At 35.9% G+C, this 21,004-nt stretch overlaps 1 protein-coding gene across 3 annotated transcripts in view; it reads right to left on the bottom strand.

The window, feature by feature from the left end:
- Window positions 1–517: 517 nt before the first annotated feature.
- GABRG1 (gamma-aminobutyric acid type A receptor subunit gamma1) overlaps window positions 518–21,004 on the bottom strand; it is an 81,170-nt gene continuing 60,683 nt past the window's right edge. For all 3 annotated transcript variants that reach the window (XM_038555986.1, XM_038555987.1, XM_038555988.1), the window contains 2 exons: window positions 17,111–17,322; window positions 518–6,266 (listed from right to left, as the gene is read on the bottom strand). In XM_038555986.1, coding sequence (XP_038411914.1) covers window positions 5,997–6,266; window positions 17,111–17,322 — 482 coding nt within the window. In that variant the 3' untranslated portion in view covers window positions 518–5,996. The remainder of the gene's footprint in view (window positions 6,267–17,110; window positions 17,323–21,004) is intronic.

Below are 21,004 nucleotides of genomic sequence, written 5' to 3' on the forward strand. Positions count from 1 at the left end.
CATGGGACCTGAAGGAAAACCCATAAACCATTTTTTTTTTTTTTAAGTACTGTGCCATGGTGGCAGAGAACAGACAACTGCAAGGGTGAAGCAGAAAATGCTTTCTTAGCTGATTTTTCTGGCTTTTAATTTTCCATCACTATTTCCTCAAATGAATTAAGACATTTTTCTTAACACAGAGTATTTGGAACGGTCCAGGTGCCAATCCAGGCAAATATCTAGTGCTCTCATTGGCTCACTTGGGAAAGGGTACCTGGTGCTTCATATTAGGATGAAATCACAGGTCCTTAGGATAATCCAGAAATTCATAGTCTTTGGAGTGAAAGTCATGCATAATGATGAACTATCCTTACCTACCTTTTTATGGTTCAGTTCATTTTCAGATCTATCAGAGAGAGAAACCCTTATGTTTATTTTCTTACTTGGAAAAATGTGGGATAATATTGATCAGAAATTAACTTCAGTGCTAAAGTCATGATTATATACCATAAAACAACAAGCGATTTTTAAAAACACATTTTAAGAGAATGTAACACCCTTTTTTCATGACAAGTTACTGACTTTATTTTGCACTCAGAATCATGAAAGTACAGAACACTTTGAAAAGTTGAATACTTTTGCCACAGGCTCACAAAATGCTCTCCAAAATAAGGCAGAAGCAGACATCAGACGTCGTCACAATCACAAGCCATGAAACTTGATTATACGACATGACCAGATACACTTAATGGATGCAAATAGCTGTTATTACAGTGATTTATCGAGACCCAAACTATTTCCATTTAGGTCAGCCATGTCTTTAAAGTCTGTTATTTACTCCTTTGTGCTCAACTGCATTACAGTTATCACGGGCTTATCTTATCCATTCACAGAGTCCAACTATTCACGGCCCACGTACATTTCATTGCACAACAATAAAAATCTACGTATTTATTTTGAGACAAGTATTTCAGAAAGTGAGAATACAAATCCTTGGATTTATCTCGTCCCATCTCAGCCTCTTTCTATTGCCAGTTTACCTCCTTTCTTTGTTCAAATACATGTTTTTCCCTCAGAAAGAAAGAGAAGTATTTGAAGAGAAAACCCTTACAATGGGAAATAGATTTAAATAATAATAATATTAATAATACTAATAAACTAGACAGAATCCTTTATGATTTGTATTTCAGGAGATTATTCCTGCCCTCATCCCTAATGTGGGAGAAACACAGATCAACATAAAAAAAATAAGCATTTGATTAAAATGTTCAGAGTAACAGCAAGCCAGGCTGTAATGCATCAACTTCTTTACACTGGGTTAGAGTCTATTTGTACACACGTCTGTACCATTCAGTACAGGAGCCCTGGTGCCCCGCGCACACCAACCATATCACTCAGTTAATGCTGTCTGTCCATCTCAGCTTCATCTCCATTTTCCCTTCTAGTTCAGGTGGCTGGCTCTCGCTCTCCCCCACTCAACTATCACTGCACTTTAACCTTCCTCCTCCCTCACCTCCTGTTGTACAGTTGCTTCCTAACAGGCTTTGGCTTTTCTTACTCTGAACAGCACACACCAATACAAGGAAATTTCCACAGTATCAATAATGGCTCTTTTCTACTTAAGTATCTTTTTGAACTCTCCATGGATTTAGAGTATCACCCAGTCCCCTGAGGTTTGTATTCTTGCCTCTTTGCCACAGGACTGGACCTATCTTTGTCTCATCTTTAATTATCTCTATATGCATCTCAATTTTCAAATAAAATGGAACTTTTATTTGTGCCCATGCTTCTGTTTCTTCATGCAAGCTGTTTACTCAACCGGAAGTATGATCCCTAGTTAACCTCACGTAGCGGCATATACTGAATTCTCGAGATCCCAGCTGTAGAACCTTTGCCAGAGTTATCCTCCCTCCCTTAAATTGTATAACTGATGCTCAGGCTATCGTTTCTTGAGAGTTCATCTTTGTATATTCCCTCTTGTATCTTATCTATGGAAAGTGCTGCATGAATATTTTGCACTAGATGTCACTTCCAAAATGCAAAGACAAAAAAGGCGGAACTGACCTTATCTTTCCTAGAGCAGTATGGTTGATAGTGTTTGGAGACTCCATTTGAAATCTTTTATTTTTTAAGATTTCTTTATCCACTTTTAGAGAGAAGCAGAGGGAGACAGAGAGAATTCCAAGCAGACTCCACCCTGAGCATGAATGCCCATGCAGGGCTTGATCACATGACTCCAAGATCCCAACCTGTGCTGAAACCAAGAGTAGGTTGCTTAACTGACTGTGCCACCCAGGCGTCCCTATCTGGAATGTTTTTGACAATGATTTGGTAATGGCTTCTATGACTTTACAGTGGCATGTCAAGGGATTTGTAACAGTGAAAAACAATGATAACCAACAGAAACATGAGACCAAGTACGTCTGGACTTCATATGAAAAGACACTGAGAAGTAAAGTGAATTTGATGGTGTAAAGAAAAGTAGCTGATTTTCAAAAATGTTTGTGGTGGGACAAATGTTAAGTCATTAAATCTTCCATTAAATCACTTCAATTCCAGTGCTAAGTAAGATCAATAAAAATAATTGAGAATCTGGTATCTTGCTACAGGAAATTTTGCAAGTGAAAATGGGCCCTGGTATAGAAGTTTGATAATCCTACATATGTACTTATTCATTTATTAGGTGCTTATTCACTTATTGGTTATTAACCTAAATTTTACTTGAGCAAGTGATCCTATCTAAATCTCCTCTTGTGTAAACAAAGTACAAGATGCATTTTGTTACAGCATATTAACTTGGAATACAATTTCACATTTTACAATTATGGTCCCTTGATGTGAGACTACTATAAATCATTCTTTTTGATGCTCAATCATTGGCAAGCATGCAGCCCTCAATATTGGCCTTGCTATTTAAGCAAAACTAGCATATTCTATGACTGTATATTGAAGTCAGATATGGGAATATGCTAAAGGAAAAAACAACCTGGTGATTGTCTATATTATTACACACATTTACTGTGTTTTGACTTATAGATGATCCGTTATGACAACTCCTTAATGAAATCTATGTCTTTAACTTTAAAAAAATTAAATAAATTGTCTGATTTCTATTTACATTAAAACTTTAGATTTACTGACAAATTTTGCCCTTTCCTTACCAAATTCTCAGGGAGTCTAAGTTCTTTTCTTTCTTTCTTTCTTCCCTCTTTCTTCCCTCCTGTTTTTTTTTTCCCCCCCAGAAACTACTTGGCATTTCAGGAATTAATTTCAAGTGAGTGTAAGTTTTCCTATGCAATTCAAGAATAAAATATTATCATGCAATTGTAAATTCAAGAGAATAAGATTGTACTAATCACAATTTTCCTTGTCAGAACTTTCACATATTCAGAGAGTGGGTTTATATAAATTAACGTTTTCCAAATTATTCTAAATCCTTCTGCTCCATTTATGCTTTCTATCCTCTATCCACTTCTTTGATCTATGTTAGTGTTAAAATCATTTAAAGCAGCTAGGAAGTGCAAATTCCAGTGACCCCAATAAATTCAGACGTAACTCTGCAAGAAGAGGAGGATTTCTCAGAAAATTGTTTCTAAAGATGGTAAAACTTCTTGAAAGAAGAAGGGGTCAGGAATTAGACTGCATTTCCCGAAAATAAGTTTGACTTGATTTCTTGTAAACAGAATCTAACTGCATCTTTACCTGTTTGTTCTCATTTTTAGAAATATTATGATTTGTACACCTCTCTTTTGCTACATATTTAAACAAAACTGCTCAAAATGCCACTGGCTTTGAAAACAAAGTGCTTGTTTCCATGATCTATACAATGAGTGTATATAGTAAAGTGTCTTTCATATTTTTATTAATTTTATTTCCACTTGTTAATATTGCCAACATTTAAAGCCAAGTTAATGGAACACCAACGAGAAAAATCAAAGCTATTTATATTAAGCATTTTAAAGTATTTTAAAATACAGTCATGCTCTGATAAAGTTGAAGAATCCCAGAATTTAAATTGCCTTCATGAAATTGACAGGTTATAGCTTAGAACATGGAAATAGCCATAACACATTTTAGTGGTGTTTATTCTTCATGAAACTTCATTTTCCATTTACCCATAAATGAGTGTTCACATTAAGAATATCCATCAGTAACTCAGCTATAAAAAGTGAATGCATGAATAATTTGTAAGTGAATATATACACGCCAAAGTTTAATTTGGCTCTCCATTCAAAAAAGGTAGTGTCGGTGGATATTTGGGCATTATCACTTAATTCATGCTTACATTTTTTTCAGAGGTTTAGAATCAAAATTAAAAAAAATTCTGATTTAGCTGAGGAATACACAATGAAATGTACTTAGATTAAAAAAAACCCTATATATTCTAAAACAGTAACTATAACCATGCCAGAGCCCCACTCATATATTCACTAACCATGTGGGGGAATTACTGTGTTAAAAACTAGTGTCAAATGCGCAGGTGCTAGCTCCTTCCACATGCCATAGGATATAAGCTTTGATCACAAAACTCTGTATCCTCATACTTGCTCTGGCAATGAAAACAGTTTTTAAAGGTTATCTCCAAGATCACTTTGGGGATCTTCCAAAAAAATTAGGTGGTAGTGAATGAATGTGGAGTTCTTATAAACAATGGAGATGCCAAACTATTTACAGGAATGTAGTGATTAAAGCCTGGAGTTAACTCTACTCTTAACAAAAGAAGCATTTGGGAAACTGTTAACCAGCAGGCCTTATACTACAGTGAGGCTTTCTCTGCTCCTATCTCTAAGACTTTAGAAGGCTCCAGCAATCATGTTCCTTAGAGGTGCCTCTAACAGAATTCCACTTTTAACATGATTTTTGAGCCTGCTCTCATTTTTTGTAATAGAGAACATCATAACAATTTATAACAAAGATGTAAATCTGACAAGAGTCCAAATGTAGGAGCCGGAAAAGATAATATATGACACGCGCCTAAAACTATATTTCTAGGATATTTTTAGTCTGGCAATTATTGGTAGTACATATTTAAGACTGTATCCCTAATATGATCTGTTACTCAATTTGCTAGATAATTCTTTATCCACAATGAGTAAATACGAGCACTGTTGTTCTTCAATGTTTTTGAAAATTTAGGGAACGTAATACTTTTGTAGAACATAAAAAATCAATTCTTTCTGTATTTAATTTCAGTGTTAGTAGATCTAAACATTTCAGTGTGAACTTCTTCATACTTCATAAATGCTGTGAGGCAGAGAATAAAATGGTTAAATGTAACTTTATTTTTTCACCTTGAATTTAAAAGAAATGACTATGGTGGTTTCCATCCGAGTTTGTAAACTGTCAAAACTAAATGTAACTACAGCTCTATTTAATATTGGTGTCAGGAAATAGTGTTGATTCAAATACAGATAAAAACTGGCCTTTTAATAAGGTGAAAATTGGCATTTTCTTCTAATTTAATTTGTTCTTGAGAGTGAATGCATCTGGATATAAATGCCAGGAAATCATGGCTTCATGGTTTTAACTAGCTCTACTCCAAACAGAGCATACAGATAAAGTGTAAGAAAAAAAATCAAAATAATTATATTTTCTAAGCAAAAACTTACTACATAAACATTAGGCATGAGATTAGGCTACCATTACAAACAGTGATATTATATCTAAATAAAATATTATTAAAGTCATTAAAGTATTCCATCTTTCAAATATGAACCACGGAACTTATGAATTCAAAATCTCAAGGATACTAGTAAAATAAATAAGATTCAAGTAAAAATATATGTACTATTTTACTCTATTGAATTTTGCAACTAATCCCTTTGACATACATGTAAGTAAATTAACATGAAAGCTGCTGCTTTATTTACCTATGAAGCCATAGAACAGTTACAGTGGTTTTACATTTTAACCAGTGGTTTCTCTGCATTTTGAATTTAAACTTCACGTTACTGAAGTGCAAGAGATTATATTGGATTTAGTTAAACTTCTTACAATTTTGGCCTGGCACATAGAACTTACAAGTAAAGATAGCCAACCCAATACACCAGATTGAACAGGGCAAAAGCTGTTGGGAAAAATATTCGAGAATAGGAGTCAATTTTAGCAATGCGGATGTGTATCCTCCCTTCCCTCCATGATCCTGTTCTGCAGTCTTCAAAGCAACAGAAGAAGCTGGCACAATCCTTGCCCTCCAAACACTGATACCCATAATCCTCTTCTCCATGTGGCAGAGAAATGCTATTCATTGGAATCAGAGTGGATCCAGGATGGAGTCCAGGGGACATCTGAGTAAAATAATAAATGAGTTTTTGAGAAAAAAAATATTGAAAAGTAATATCAATTTGTCCCCTTAAGGCGAACTCTATAGGCAATAAAAATAATCTTAGTTTACAGAAATCAAAGCGGTGTTCAATCCTAATGCATTTTTAGATTATAATTTACTTCGTACAACATAATATTATTTTACATTCCAAAGACCATGCAGAAAAAAACCCCCTCCAATATGCAATATATTTTATAGCTTTAGAAAATCGGCCCACCAAAATATTCTTAACCATGCATCTAATTCTAAAATAAAAATAAACCCTGTATTTCTCTATTTTACACTAAAACATTTACAATGCTATCAGTATCTGTTTGCTATTATTATATCATATAATTTATTTATTTTAGTGATAATGAGAACAAATAGCAAACAAGACAATTTGATAATGCAGAAAAGCTTTCAGGAGCTGTGAATGAATTAAAAAAGGCATGGGTTGGGTTTCTAGCAGTGGCGAAGGCATCCTGTTTGGGAGAGAAAATATGCAGGAGTTAAAAAGTCGGGTTTGAAAACAACCGTGTCCAAAATTTGACTTATTCTACCAATATAGCTATCCTCATAGAAGGAATTAATAATTTTTGTGATGGCTGTGTTGAGTAAATTTCATGGATTATTTAAATGATGAGTGCTCCATCTTGCCCATTTATAAAAGTTACTATTACCAGGTTTATTTGGGAGACATATCAAATTAACTTTTTATGATACCAGGTTCTGAATAATATTATATAATAAAAATATTTTTAAAAAATATTTAAAAATCAAGCAAATCTAGGATACCATGAAACACTAAAGCAATCACTTTGGAGTCAGACAGGCCTGGACAGAAATTCCAGCTCTGCCCAGGAGAGTTAGGTCACCTGGAACAGGAAATGTTAGTGCTCGTGTTTCTATCTCTGTGTCTCCTGCTATAGAAAAGTCACAATAATACATAGATTCATTTGATAATTAAATGAGATGATGCATATAAAGCACAAAGCAAAACATTTGAAATATAGCAAGTGTTAAGCAAAGGTAATCTTATTGTTGTTGGTTTTGTCATTGTCATTGCTAGTGTCGATGCCTGAAGAAGAAATACCACACTTTAGTATAAAATACATGCTAAAACAAGCAGTAATAACAGCGATCTGGGCCTCATAAAAATGTGCTACTGGAAAAAAGAACATTAACGAACTCTTGAATAAAATGGCAATTAAAACATTAATGAGGACTGCAGTTTTATTAACTCTTCCTTCACAATTCCTGCATATTTTAGGGGTTATCTTAAAAATGTGAATTTTACAACTTGTTATACTTGGTGACTTTATCATATAAACACTAAGTATAATGCTGAGATTATAAAAATTATTTTAACCTGATCTTAAATTCTTCCTAATGAAAATGTTTGCAACAGTTTTTCATCCTACATCTTGAAATAGATACATTTCAAAGCTATGAAAGTTAAATATTGTATGGAAAAGATTTTAAAAATTAAACACAAAAGAGAATTTTTTTAAAAATTTGGACATATATTCAAATCCATTTTATTTTGAAGGGAATGTAGAGTCTAAACCACTACATATTAAAATTCAGTAGATGTAAAAAGTAGCAAATAATCATATTTAGTGATATTTTAAAAAGATAAATGCATCACACAAGTCATAACATTAGAAACAAAATGTGCAGCCTGAAGATAAGGAGCAATGCCCTAAACACAAATAAATTCATGACTCCACTTGCCTGGATGTATCATAAAAAGCAGAAGCAGTATATTATTAAATGTTAATGACATATCTTTTGAGCTTGACACTTGGGGATACTTGACTAGACTCTGAAATTTTAGTGGAGCAGTAAAATTATGTACAAAATGAGGCAAATTGGTATTCATTTCCTTGTCACTTAATACTTAAATAGCACATGTTCAAATGCTAATCAGAGTGAAAAGTGAGTAAAATACAAGTTTGCTAGTTGGCAATTTCAAGGTTATATGGCACAAAATGGGATCCATATATCACTGAGCTCTGACATAAATAGGAAGACGGTATGTTTGTTGGAAGATATCAATTGTGCATGAGAGGGATGATTAAATATTAAAGTGCCCAAAAGTGAGAAAAACTGCAAGCGGTTCATTTTAAAACTGGACTTATCCCTGGTGGTCAAAATCTTGGAGAGCTTCTATCACAGTGACCCTTTAAATTGACAATGTTCCAGTTTCTCGCTGCCCCCTTCAAAACACCACAAGTTCGTAAAGTAAAAGAAGCTACACTCTAATGAATGATGGATGTGAATAGAAATAGACTTTATAGGTGCTGAGAAAAATATGCCAAGAGTTGACATGGTAGCAATAAAATAAAATATTTTGACACATAGAGAGTGACCTGGAAACCACTAAAAGATTAATCAGAAGAATATACACATTCCAAACCTTATTTACCTGAAGTGCAACTATGTTACTCATCTTATAATTCCTCAAGAAAAACTCCCATGGCCCTCAAAAATAGCAAACATTGAAAAAAAATCAGTTTAATAGAAAAAGAAACTACACAACTGAATAGAATTTTCTTTTACTTTAAATGATATCATTTTGAGAATACACCGTTTTGTCATTATTTGAAAAAGTCATTGTGAATATAGCTGAACTTAACAATATGAGAAATTGATCCCATTCTCATTATTAATGACACATCTGTCTGGTTATACATTATTTACATATTAAAAGTTTATTTATTTAGTATTTGGTGGGGTAGGCGCTGAGGGAGACAGAGAGAAAATCTCAAGTAGACTCCCTACCCAGCATGGAGCCCATCATGGGGCTCAGTCTCATGACCCTAAGATCATGACTTGAACAGAAATCAAGAGTCAGATGCTCGACCAATGGAGCCACCCAGGTTCCTCTACATTATTTCTATACTAATAATACAATTAAGTATACAAAATATATTTCAAGGGGCAGCCCTGGTGGCTCAGCGGTTTAGCACTTCCTTCAGCCTGGGGTGTGATCCTGGAGACCCAGGTTCAAGCCCCACATCAGGCTCCCTCCGCCTGTGTCTGTGCCTCTCTCTCTCTGTCTCTGATGAATAAATAAATAAAATCTTAAAATATATATATATATATTTCAATATACACTATATTTCAATACACTAATGCCAAATAAATATTAAGTAGTAAATAAAACATTTCTGTACAAATTATATTTAGGTGTGACATTATGATTATTATTTGTATCACATACTAATATCACTAAGGTTATTAAATATTAGTAATGTGAATATCAAGCATCATTAGGTCATGTTATTGATATTTACAAAATACCGATGAATATTACTGTTATTAACTTCCCATTTAAAACTTTGCATTTGAGAATACAAGCCTGAGCACAGGTTTTCTCCACTCCACCTTTATAAAATCCCATTTAAGTATAAGTCAGGATTTCAAAAACTACAAGCACATCAGTGTTAAAGCAGACATGAGGTGGATCTTGGTGAACTGAGCAGCCAATCAGCATGTCAGAATCTGAGCTAAGTTTTTGAAAGACAAAGAACAGGTGAAAAGGGGCCAAAAGATAAAGTAGACCAAAGGAAGCCACATTTCAGAAGAGGCTCAGAAAATGGAATCGAGAGAGTAGGAACCATCATTCCCACCCAAGACACTTCAGGAGCACTCTAGTGGAGGACAAATGGGAAAGATAAGCAGGATGGAAGACATGGCATTACTTAAATGTCCATCTCCAGTAGCTACAGCTCCCTGAATCACTGCTCCTCTGTGTTTGTTAGAGAAGTAGAGAAGCACAGGCTGGTGTCTGCTCCGGTTCAGAACTCTGTAACTGCTTTAAAATAAAACCAAATAAATAAACTCATGCCACTCCGGGAGGCTAGGGCTCCCGAAGGTGATATCGGAAGGTCCTAGTGATACCTTCATCATCACTTAGAGTGTATGTGTGTATGTTTAGAAGCAATAAGATGTCATCCTCCCCGTCCGCACACATAAAAGTGAAACCCAACGGTTGCACACTCTACAGTTACAGGCCAAGCTTGCAGGGCCTATTGGAGAAAAATCACCAAGAACTTTCAAAGTAAACTAACAGTACAAAAGAAAAACATGAAGGTGGCCACCTGGAATTACTGATTCTAATCATTCTGGAAAAATAAAGGAATATTAAACTTTTGAATTGGTTCACTTGGAAATATTTAAGAGATATTGTGTCCACTTAAGAAAAACAGGTGGGAAAATAGAAAATAAGAACTCTCAGAAATTCAAGAAGTTGTTGCAAATTAAAAAAAAAAAATCCTAAAGCATTGTCAAATAAAATCTTGAGGAAGTTACCCACAATATATAGACAAAAAATACCTCAATAAAAAATTACGATAAAAAGAAAATCTGGAATATGTGGATAATTAACCAAATAGGTCTAAAATCCATCTAATAAGAATTTTGGGGAGAAAACAGGAATAAATTGAAATAAAGAATCAAGAACATTCTCAGAAATGAAAGATAGAAATATTAAGCAATGAGAAAATGAATAAGGTCAAAAAACAAAAAGTGTATCGATCCTTAAGAAATTTTAATACCACGCAGAAAGAGATGAGGATGAACATATTCAGATAAGAAAACAAAAAGATTTTCTGACAAAGAAATAATAATCAGATTGGCTTTGTAATTAGTGATAATAACGAATTTAAAGTAGATATTTAAGTGTATTACTTAACATTCAAAAATTAGCCAATATTTATTAAAGGTAAGATAAAATATTGGAGGAAAGAATAAGGAGACAGTGAGAAAGCTGTATTTTCCCCCTTTATACTAAAGAGCTATAACTATTTTGAAATTTGATGCTTTAAGAATCAGAAATATAATGGAAATGATCATCAGAGGAAAAGATGAGAAAAAATGGTTAAAATGTGGCTAATTCTGAAGACTGTGAGCCAAGGGTTCGGGGCAAAGAATTTATTCTTTTACATTTTGCATTGCATGATTTGCTCATGTGTTTCAACCGTGTATATATATTACTATTAAAATTAACTTTCTGAATGAGATTTTTTTGTGATTAATCTGGTCCTTTTCAGCTGTACCCATCTATGATGGTTTTAGTAGGAAGAGAAATATCAAGGAGTGTTATTTGGAAATCAAGGTCAAAAAAAAAAAAAAAAAAGCCCTTGTTGGCGGTACTTATCCCCCTCTAGAGGAGCAGTGTATGACCACTGTCACATGTGAAATTAAGTGGCTATTCTCTCTGTTGAAAACATCGCATATCCACTGACTCTTTACAGTTATTTAAATAACCTTGTATTTCACATCCCATCGATACCAAATGAGCCCTCCTGGAAGCTTTCCCAAAAACCATTATAGGAAAGAAGAGTTATAATTTGTGAAACTGTGTATTGATACAGATTTTCATTATTTCAGGATCCTGAAAGCTAGACAAATGTTTATCCATATAGATATGAACTAATTGAAAGCAAGATCCTTTCTTTGCAGAGAAGGGGCTGCAGGTTGGGGACCGTTGGCAAAACAAAATACCCTGGTTCCTGCTCTCAGCAATATATTACTTCTTGAACTATTCCAGTGTTTTCCAAATTTATCTCCCTGTCTGTTTTGCCAGTCAAATGTATATTCTGTGCTGCTTCTAATTATTCTTCAGAAACATACAAATGAATATGTTACCTTGCTTTTACAAACGTGGCTTTTTTTTTATTAAATTATTTTTAATTGGTGTTCAATTTACCAACATACAGAGTAACACCCAGTGCTCATCCCATCAAGTGTCCTCCTCAGTGCCGGTCACCCACTCACCCCCACCCCCCGCCCTCCTCCCCTTCCACCACCCCTAGTTCGTTTCCCAGAGTTAGGAGTCTTTATGTTCTGTCTCTCTTTCTGATATTTCCCACACATTTCTTCTCCCTTCCCTTATATTCCCTTTCACTGTTATTTCTATTCCCCAAATGAATGAGAACATACACTGTTTGTCCTTCTCCGACTGACTTACTTCACTCAGCATAATACCCTCCAGTTCCATCCATGTTGAAGCAAATGGTGGGTACCGTGGCTTAACATTGCGGACAGTACACAATGTACTTTTTTTTTTTTTTGAATCATAGTACTGGAGACTCTACAACTTGGCCAGAAACCACTTTTCTAACCTCAACTCAGGTTATTTTCTTTCCTAAAATTCTTATGTTCTAGATCAGCGCTGTCCAATCCAACTTTCTGTGGTGATAAAGACGTTCTATCTCTGCATGGTCCAATACAGAAGCCACTAGTCACATGCAGCTATTGAGCGCTTGACATGTGACTAATGGTACTAAGACACTGAATTTTAAATTTTAGTTCATTTTAATTAATGAAAACCAACCCAGCCATATACAGTTAGTGGCTACTGCATTCATTGGGCAATACAGCTTAGAACACAAAACAACCTATATTTTACTCTCATAGGTAAGACTCAATTTGGCTCACCTGGTTCTTTCTCTTAAATGACTTTCTAATTTGTTCTCCTGAAATTTGCAACTTATTCCTCAAAGAACTACTTCAGTGATTTTTCTCTGTCAAATCCCCTTGGGAAGAATAAGTTTCCAGCTTTTTGAACGAATTATCTACACTTGAAACGAAAGGAAGCCACCCTCACTCCACTGTGGCTCACATGGACATAGCCTCTTCTTGGTGTTTTGTGCGTAAGCCAATGTTTCACAGACTGAACCACATAGTGTCTTACGACATCCTCAGTGCAAAGCTCAGGCTTTGCGGTACCTATCTCTATTTCAATACAAATATCTCCCTTAAAAATGTTTTTTATTGGGGCATCGGGGTGGCTCAGGAGGTTAAGCATCCAACTCTTGGTTTCTGCTCAGGTCATGATCTCAGGGTCCTGAGTTTGAGCCCCACGTTGGGCTCCACACTCAGCAGGGAGTCTGCTTGAGGATTCTCTCCCCTGCCCGTCCTCCACTGTGCTCTCTTTCTCTCTCTTTCTCAGATAAATAAATCTTTTTTAAAAAAGAAAAAAGAAAAAATGTTTTTTAAAAATTCATATTCATTGTAGAAAATATTCTGCTTCAGAAAAAGTATTTGAAAGTGGTCATTTACTTGAGCTAATTCCCCTATAGTGTCTTTGTTTAGTTTTGATTTTTAATCTATATTGTTCTTTATGTATAGTATATATTTTTTATAACTAGATTTAAAGATAATGAAAGCAAAGAACACATTCTATTTTGTTTTTCTCTCCAAAGTGCCTTGTCTATGTTTGGTGAAATAGACTTCCAACATTGTACATTTTAACCAGATTATGAAGAAGTTAGTCTGTCCTCAAATGGGTAAGACAGGACCCTGATATAGGTATGTATAACATGGTTTTCTGAGATTCCTAATCATCTATCAGAGGAATATTCTTGTTTCAACGTGAACTGCTCTTTAGTTAATAATAAATGGCTTACCACAGTTACATTTTTATGACCTTTATCTGTCTCATAGAGTCTTGATTCCATGCAACATTCTTAACTTCTTTGATTTTTTTAAAAAATATTGACATAAACATACCCCGAATCATATTTTTGATGAGTATAAATAAAAACACAATAATATGTATGAGATGGGATGGAAATACGGGCCAAATTAAAATGTCATTGATATTCACAATAAAAAAAATAAAGAAGGAGGAAAGATATGGAAAAAAGATCAAAGGAAAGGAGGATTGAAGGAAGAAAGGAAGGGAGGAGACAGAGAGAGAGAGAGGGAGAGAAAGGGCCTAATATATCACATGTAAAGTAAGAAGCAATTTTATTTATATTTTTTAAGATGATTCAGTAAAGCAAGCTAAAAGTCTACTGTGTCCAAACATGATCTCTTTTTAAAATAAATTGGAATACTCTGGGATATTAGTTAAGCAGTCAAACCTAAAGAAGGGGATTTGGGTTTTGCTTTATAACAGATGTCTGGATCTTTGAGTGACTCTAGTTAAGGTCTTTGGTTCTGACCCGACTATTAACCTAAGTAGTCTAGAGAACCAAAGGAAGAAATGCTAGATTTTAAACTACTCAGAATTGTGAGCTTATGGGAGAAAGTGTGGATATGGAAGGAAGAGAAAGAAATAAGGAGAAGGAAGAGAAGAGGAAGAAGAAGAAGGCGGAGTAGGGAAGGAAAGTGAGGGAAGAAAGAGGAGGAAGAGGAAGAAGAACAATAACAATAAGGAAACATTTGAAAAGGTGTAAAGGCAAAGACCCTGCAAGATTTCTGGGTCTAGGGCACCTGGGTGGCTCAGGGGTTGAGCGTCTGCCTTTGGCTCAGGTCGTGTCATGACCCCGGGGTCCCGGGATTGAGTCCCACATCGGGCTCCCTGCATGGAGCCTGCTTCTCCCTCTGCCTGTGTCTCTGCCTCTTTCTGTGTCTTTCGTGAATAAATAAAATCTTAAAAAAAAAAAAAAGATTTCTGGGTCTAGGTTGTGCGATTGATTGTGTTGGCTGGTAGAAGAAAAAGCAGACTCCACCAAACCATTAAGGAGAGCACTTGAGGCAACAAGCAGAACTGTTCATTCTTCATAAAAGTGCATTCTGATTCACTTGATTAGCAAGACCAGATGGCTGAACACTGAACCAAGCGGGGAGTCAGATTTGATTACTGATCCCAGTTTTTCAATCAAAATGTCATTTAGTATTAAAAGAGCTCATACAGGGATCCTTGGGTGGCGCAGCGGTTTGGCGCCTGCCTTGGCCCAGGGCGCGATCCTGGAGACCCGGGATCGAATCCCACGTTGGGCTCCCGGTGCATGGAGCCTGCTTCTCCCTCTGCCTGTGTCTCTGCCTCTCTCTCTCTCTCTGTGAGACTATCATAAATAAATAAAAAAAAAAAAAAAAAAAAAAAAGAGCTCATACAGCACATAACTGAACAGAAAGGAAAGACTATAAGACTTGATTTGGGCCTGAAAGTAAATATTTTACGTGCCCAGGTAGTCGGTTATCTATACCAATTTACCTTTCAAAGTTTAGTGTTTCAAAGATCTTAGTTGATTTTTATTCCATATTTTTGTTAATTTTTATTATTTTGCTTCCTGGGCTTGATAAATATTTTAAATAGCCTATATATATTTATTTTTTTTCTTAAATAGCTATTCTAGAACGTTGCCTAGGACATGGGTGTCCTTAAATATTTAGTGAATGAAAGATTTAAAAACATCATGATTTTAAAGTTTGCACTCCAATGCTTAAGCTTCCTGAGTAAATGCGGCAGCCAAACTGATTAGCTATAGTCCCAGAGTAACCACTTGGTTGAGTGTCTTTGATAATATAATAATAGTACATACATCATACGTTCTTAGAATGAAATTAGAGAATCTATGTGAGATTGTACATTTCCTGATTTTATTCACAATTTCCAGAAGTAGAATTTTCAAAGTAATAATTGAACATGGCTGTGGATGAGTAAATAATGAAGTGGGAAATCCGGAGAGGATACATGGATTTGATTCAAGGAAAATTAGTCGAAAACCTGCATTCTTCTTTACCTAAAAATTTAGCAAATGGATATTAATGTTGACATCATTGACCTCTGATGGTTTCTCCGTTCAGAGGCTACACTGTGTCCTACACATAAGCTAAAATAACTCAAATTGAGAAAGTCACAGGCTAACTCTGCGATGTGAGTTATCCAATGTGTACTGCCAGCAATGAGCTCTGCTCTCTTGGAATACTGTGGGAAGGCAAATACACGTAGGGTTTGGTCCTTGGAATATAACATGAAAAGTAAAATATAATTTAAAAATATGTCAAAGTTGTAGAAAGAAATTAATGAAAGGTGGGAGGAGGGAAGAAAAGCACTGCATCCAGAACTTATTAAGTTAGGAGCTAATATGGGAAACTCCACGCCCCATTCTATACTCTCTATGGTAGGCTTACAAGTTTGCCACTCAAGCAGAGCTATTGTACCCAGTTCTCATTTATTTAGATATTTTGGAACAAATCTGCTTTGAAAATCTTTACTGGAATCAGCAATAAAGTGCCCTTTGGGTCAATATTGGAGAAACGCATGTTTGCTTTTCTGAGTCCTATGAGAATAGGAAAAATAAAGGAAGGATTACAGCTCTGGCATATAAAAAGGCCTGGATATGAGTCTTGGATTTTTCACTTCCTACGGCTGTCCTTGTGCACATTCCTGAACTTGTTCGCATAGGAGTATAAATGAAATCATGCATGTCAAATACTGGGCATACTCAGTGACTGTTGGATATTCTTTATGGTTGTTATAATTGCTATTATGATAAGAGTTTATAATTGACTTCCAACACTTAAGTATCTTAGAATTAACAGAACCAGTTCTAATATATGAATTTAATGTTCCGTATGTTGAGGTAGATATATGAGAAGGATGGGGGGAGTGAGAGCACACAAATATACACAAACCCAAAACACTCGACAGCTATGACTTTCAAAAACGGCTGAACACTAACATTAAAGAGGGTTCTTCATCTCTAAAAACGAAGTGATTTTGTGGGCCACCTGTTGTGAGAGCCCAAATCCTAACCACCTCCCAAAAATAAAATCAAGAAGATATCTTAAATATTTTTTTAGGCACAAAGAATCTACCACTTGAGGTAAATTCCCAGCATAAGAAACCACTCTTAACAAGGGGGAGCCAAGGGTCTTTTCTAAGGGGAACTATTAACCTCCTTTTCCTGGTGGGCAAAGACCTCACAGTCACTGAAACCTCCGGTTTCACCCTCACATGATTTAGGCTTTGTTAGAGAGCCCCAAGACTCTCTGTCCGTCTAAGCAGGCATAACATGAGTATTCAAAACAGTATCTCTAATAATGAGTTGCTGTTTATAAAAATAGAGATTTTTAACATACCGAGCTTTTATTCTTTAGCTTTCTGTTTCTAGTGGTCTTTCCCTTTTTGTTGCTGGTAAAGTAATGCAAGGTGCCATATTCCATCAAGGCTGCAAAGACAAAAATGAAACAGACGGACACAAAGAGATCCATCGCAGTCACGTAGGAGACCTTAGGTAATGACTTCCTGGCGATTGTGCTCAGGGTGGTCATGGTCAGAACTGTAGTGATACCTGTGGGGGGAGAGGGGAAAACATATATAAAAAAAAATAGCATCCCATTTTTATTATTTCACCTGGTTTGGCAAGGTTGGGAGCAGGAAGAAATAGTGGAAACAAAAGGATATGATTAGTCATGATTTACAGGAAAAAAGAAAAAAAAAATGACTGGTAACCATAGCTACATTCTGTTCAATGGGCTCTTTGTGTCCATAATGAGTTCTAATCGTCTAAATCTGTGAGCTACAAATAGCTGACTCCCCACGCCCATCATTCCATTCCTCCAGCCACAGACCCTCCGATTTTTAGCTGGCGTGACACTGCGTAAAGAACTTGGCCACCTTCTCTCAGCTATGTGTGGACTGGACACAGGCTGAGATCTAGCCAAGGAGAAGTAAGTCACGGGTGGAAACCGGGTCCAACAAATGGCAGGAAAAATGCAAAAAGGGAGTCCAAAGTTTCAAATTCCAGGGGTGCCTGGGTGTCTCAGTTGGTTAAGCCTTGGCCTTAGGATTGGGTCATGATCCCAGCCCCAAGGCTGGCTCTTTGCTCAGCCAGGAACCTGCTTCTTCTCCCTCTCCCTCTGCCTCCTGCCTCACCTGCTCTATCTCTCTCTGTCAAATAAAAAATCTTTTAAAAGGTTTCAAATTTCCAGTTGTGAAATCAACAACTCATGAGGATGTAATGCAAAAAGCATGGTGATTATGGTCACGAAGACTGTGCTGTATATTTAAGTCACTGAGAGTAGATCTTCCAAGTTCTCATCACAAGAAAATAAATTCCATGACGATGTTTATTAACTCTACTGAACGGTGGTGAACATTTTACAAGATACACAAATATTGAATCATTATGCTCTACTCCTAGAACTAAGATAGAGTCAAGTGTATCTCAATAAAAATAAGAGATGGCATCAGAGAGACAGAAAATGCCCATCTTTCCCTCTTCCTCATAGCTTTCTGCTGGAATCCAATGGCCGGAGCACCAAGAGCCACCTTAGCACCTTATATAATCGTGAGGATCAAGGTCATCCACCTCACAGCAGGAAACTAGAGGGAGCCCGAGCCCCTCAGACTGCAACCCCTGGGCTTCTCACATGAAGAGCAAATACTCTCCTACCTAATTGAAGCTACAGTGATTTTCAGGTGTGTTTTATGCCACACACGGTTAAAGTGGATCCAAACTAGTACAAGTGTTTTTCTTATATAATAACTTGAATTCAAGCTAATTTTTTTTTTCATCTCAAAGTTTAAGCAAAAAATTATGGGCAAGAATATGCCCATAGAATACTTAGGCACAGAGAAAACCTTCATATTTTAAAGAATTCAGCATATAAAATTGGGTATTTTCATTTTTTATTTATTTTTTCTCCCTGGGCCTCAGCCCTGTGTATGCATCTCTGCGCATGTCTCTTTCTCTTTAGTCTTGGCTTTGTTGTGGTTCTTACCACTGCTGAACCCCGAACTCACCACTGTACGTCCCATATCCCTCCTTACATACGCTGCTATAATTCTCATTCTGTGTCCACCAGATATGGCCCCATGAGTGGAACTGCATACTCTCCAAAGAGTGCTTACTATAATGCCAAATTCTTTTTAATTTGGCCAATTACTTATATAGTGGCAACATCTGTGATGAAAAAAATAGGGTCTCTTTGAAATAGTAAGAAATATTTCTTGGGCAGCATGGGTGGCTCAGGGGTTTAGTGTCGCCTTTGGCCCAGGGCGTGATCCTGGAGTCCCAGGACCGAATCCCACGTCAGGTTCCCTACATGGAGCCTGCGTCTCCCTCTGCCTGTGTCTCTGCCTCTCTCTCTCCCTGTGTCTCTCGTGAATAAATAAATAAAATCTTTAAAAAAAAAAAAGAAATATTTCTTTTGAGTCATGCCCTGATAATTCCTCTTACACACCCATCTTTTCTACTTTTAACATCACTTAGGATTGAAAAAAAAAAAAGTGAAGATGACAGAGGTATGATGGATTGGGAGTCACGATGGCAAATTTAAGTTCAAATTCTGACTCTTCTGTTTGCTCTGTGACCTTCAGGAGTTTCTTAACTCCTCTGTGCCTTTCAACTAAAAAACTGACACAGTAATATCTTGCTTAGTACTTATAATAAATTTATACATAAGGTATTTATTTATTAGCTCTTAAGGTAGGTACTTAAAATATTGATTTTATCTCCTTCTTTCTAATAGCAGCATCACAAAGCTCTAATTTCCCCTCTAAGCAATGCTTTAGTTGCATCTCATAAATATTTATATGTTAAATTCTAATTAAAATTCAGTTTGAAATATTTTCTAATTTCCATTTTTGACCCAAGGGTTATCTAAAAGGTCATTTTAAAATTTCCAAATAGGTGAAGATATTATTACCTATATTATTTATATTAATTCTTTAAAAAAAAATTTTTTTAGAAAGGGGGAGGGAGATAGAGACTGAGGGAGAGGCAGAGAGAAAGTCTCAAGCAGGCCCCTCGTGGAGCCCGGTATGGGGCTGGGCCCATAGTCCTAAGATTATGACCTGAGCCAAAAATCAAGAGTTAGACATTTACCCAACTGAGCCACCCAGGTGCCCCTATTTCTATTTATTCATAATTCATTTCCATTTTGGTCAGAAAATATAGTCTAGAAAATTTTGGTCTTTTGAATTTTATTGAGATCTGTGTTAATGCTCCATATGTACTTGAAAATACAGCTGTATTTTGTATTTTGTATGTATTGAAATGTATGTATTTTGTATTTTGTATGTATTGAAAATACATCCTGTAGTGAGGTGTACTCCTCTAAAATAGCAATCAAGCCAAGTAGTTGATAATTTCATTTGGATTTTCTAGATCTTCATTGGCTTTCTAGATCTTCATTGGTTTTCTTTCATGCACTTGTTCTATCAATGAGTGAGGAATGACATTAAAATATCCAAAGATGATGACAGATTTCTTTTTTTCTCCTATTATCCCTGACAATTTTTTGCTCAGGAATTATTTTTAAGCCAAATTACTTTTGGCTTAAAAATTACAATTATTTTTAAGCCAAAACTGTAAAGGCTAGGTGTAGGGCAAGTGCTAAATGATTTCCATGAATAAACAGATCTTTCATCTTCCTCACTTTACACATTTTTTCCCCCTGGTAACTTATTAAATCCCAACATTACTGTACTCAGGCAAAGGGAAATTTCCGAACATAATCCTAGCTTCCATACTTATATCCCAATTGACAAAAAAAGACCATGTGTGTTTTGATTTCAATATCAATGGCTGCAGTAAAATCTTCTACATCACATGAAGAATAAAATCCAAAGCCCATAAAATGACTCACCAAAACCTACATGATCTGACTACTAGCCACATCTCCAATCTCATTTTCCATCACTTCTCAGTCAGTTCTAGCCATAATAAAGGTTTTTTTTCTGACCTTCAAACATGATGGAGAGGAAGATCCCCCACCTCCCTTAGGACCTGGTGGTTCTCCATGCCTGGCCTGCCTTTCTACCAGATATCCACCAGCCTAGCTCCCATGCTTCACTGGGTCTCTGCTATTCCTCTAAGAGGCGAAGCCCGAGTCCATAGGATAAAATACCAAACATCCTATCTACCCACACCCTCTGTCATTCTCTTATCATTTCTTTTGCTCTCTCTTCATAGCCTTTATTTCTCACCGATGTTATATACTCTTTATATTTGTACATTACCTGTACAC

Source organism: Canis lupus, chromosome 13 (assembly GCF_011100685.1).
Source record: "Canis lupus familiaris isolate Mischka breed German Shepherd chromosome 13, alternate assembly UU_Cfam_GSD_1.0, whole genome shotgun sequence".
Taxonomy (NCBI): Eukaryota; Metazoa; Chordata; class Mammalia; order Carnivora; family Canidae; genus Canis; species Canis lupus.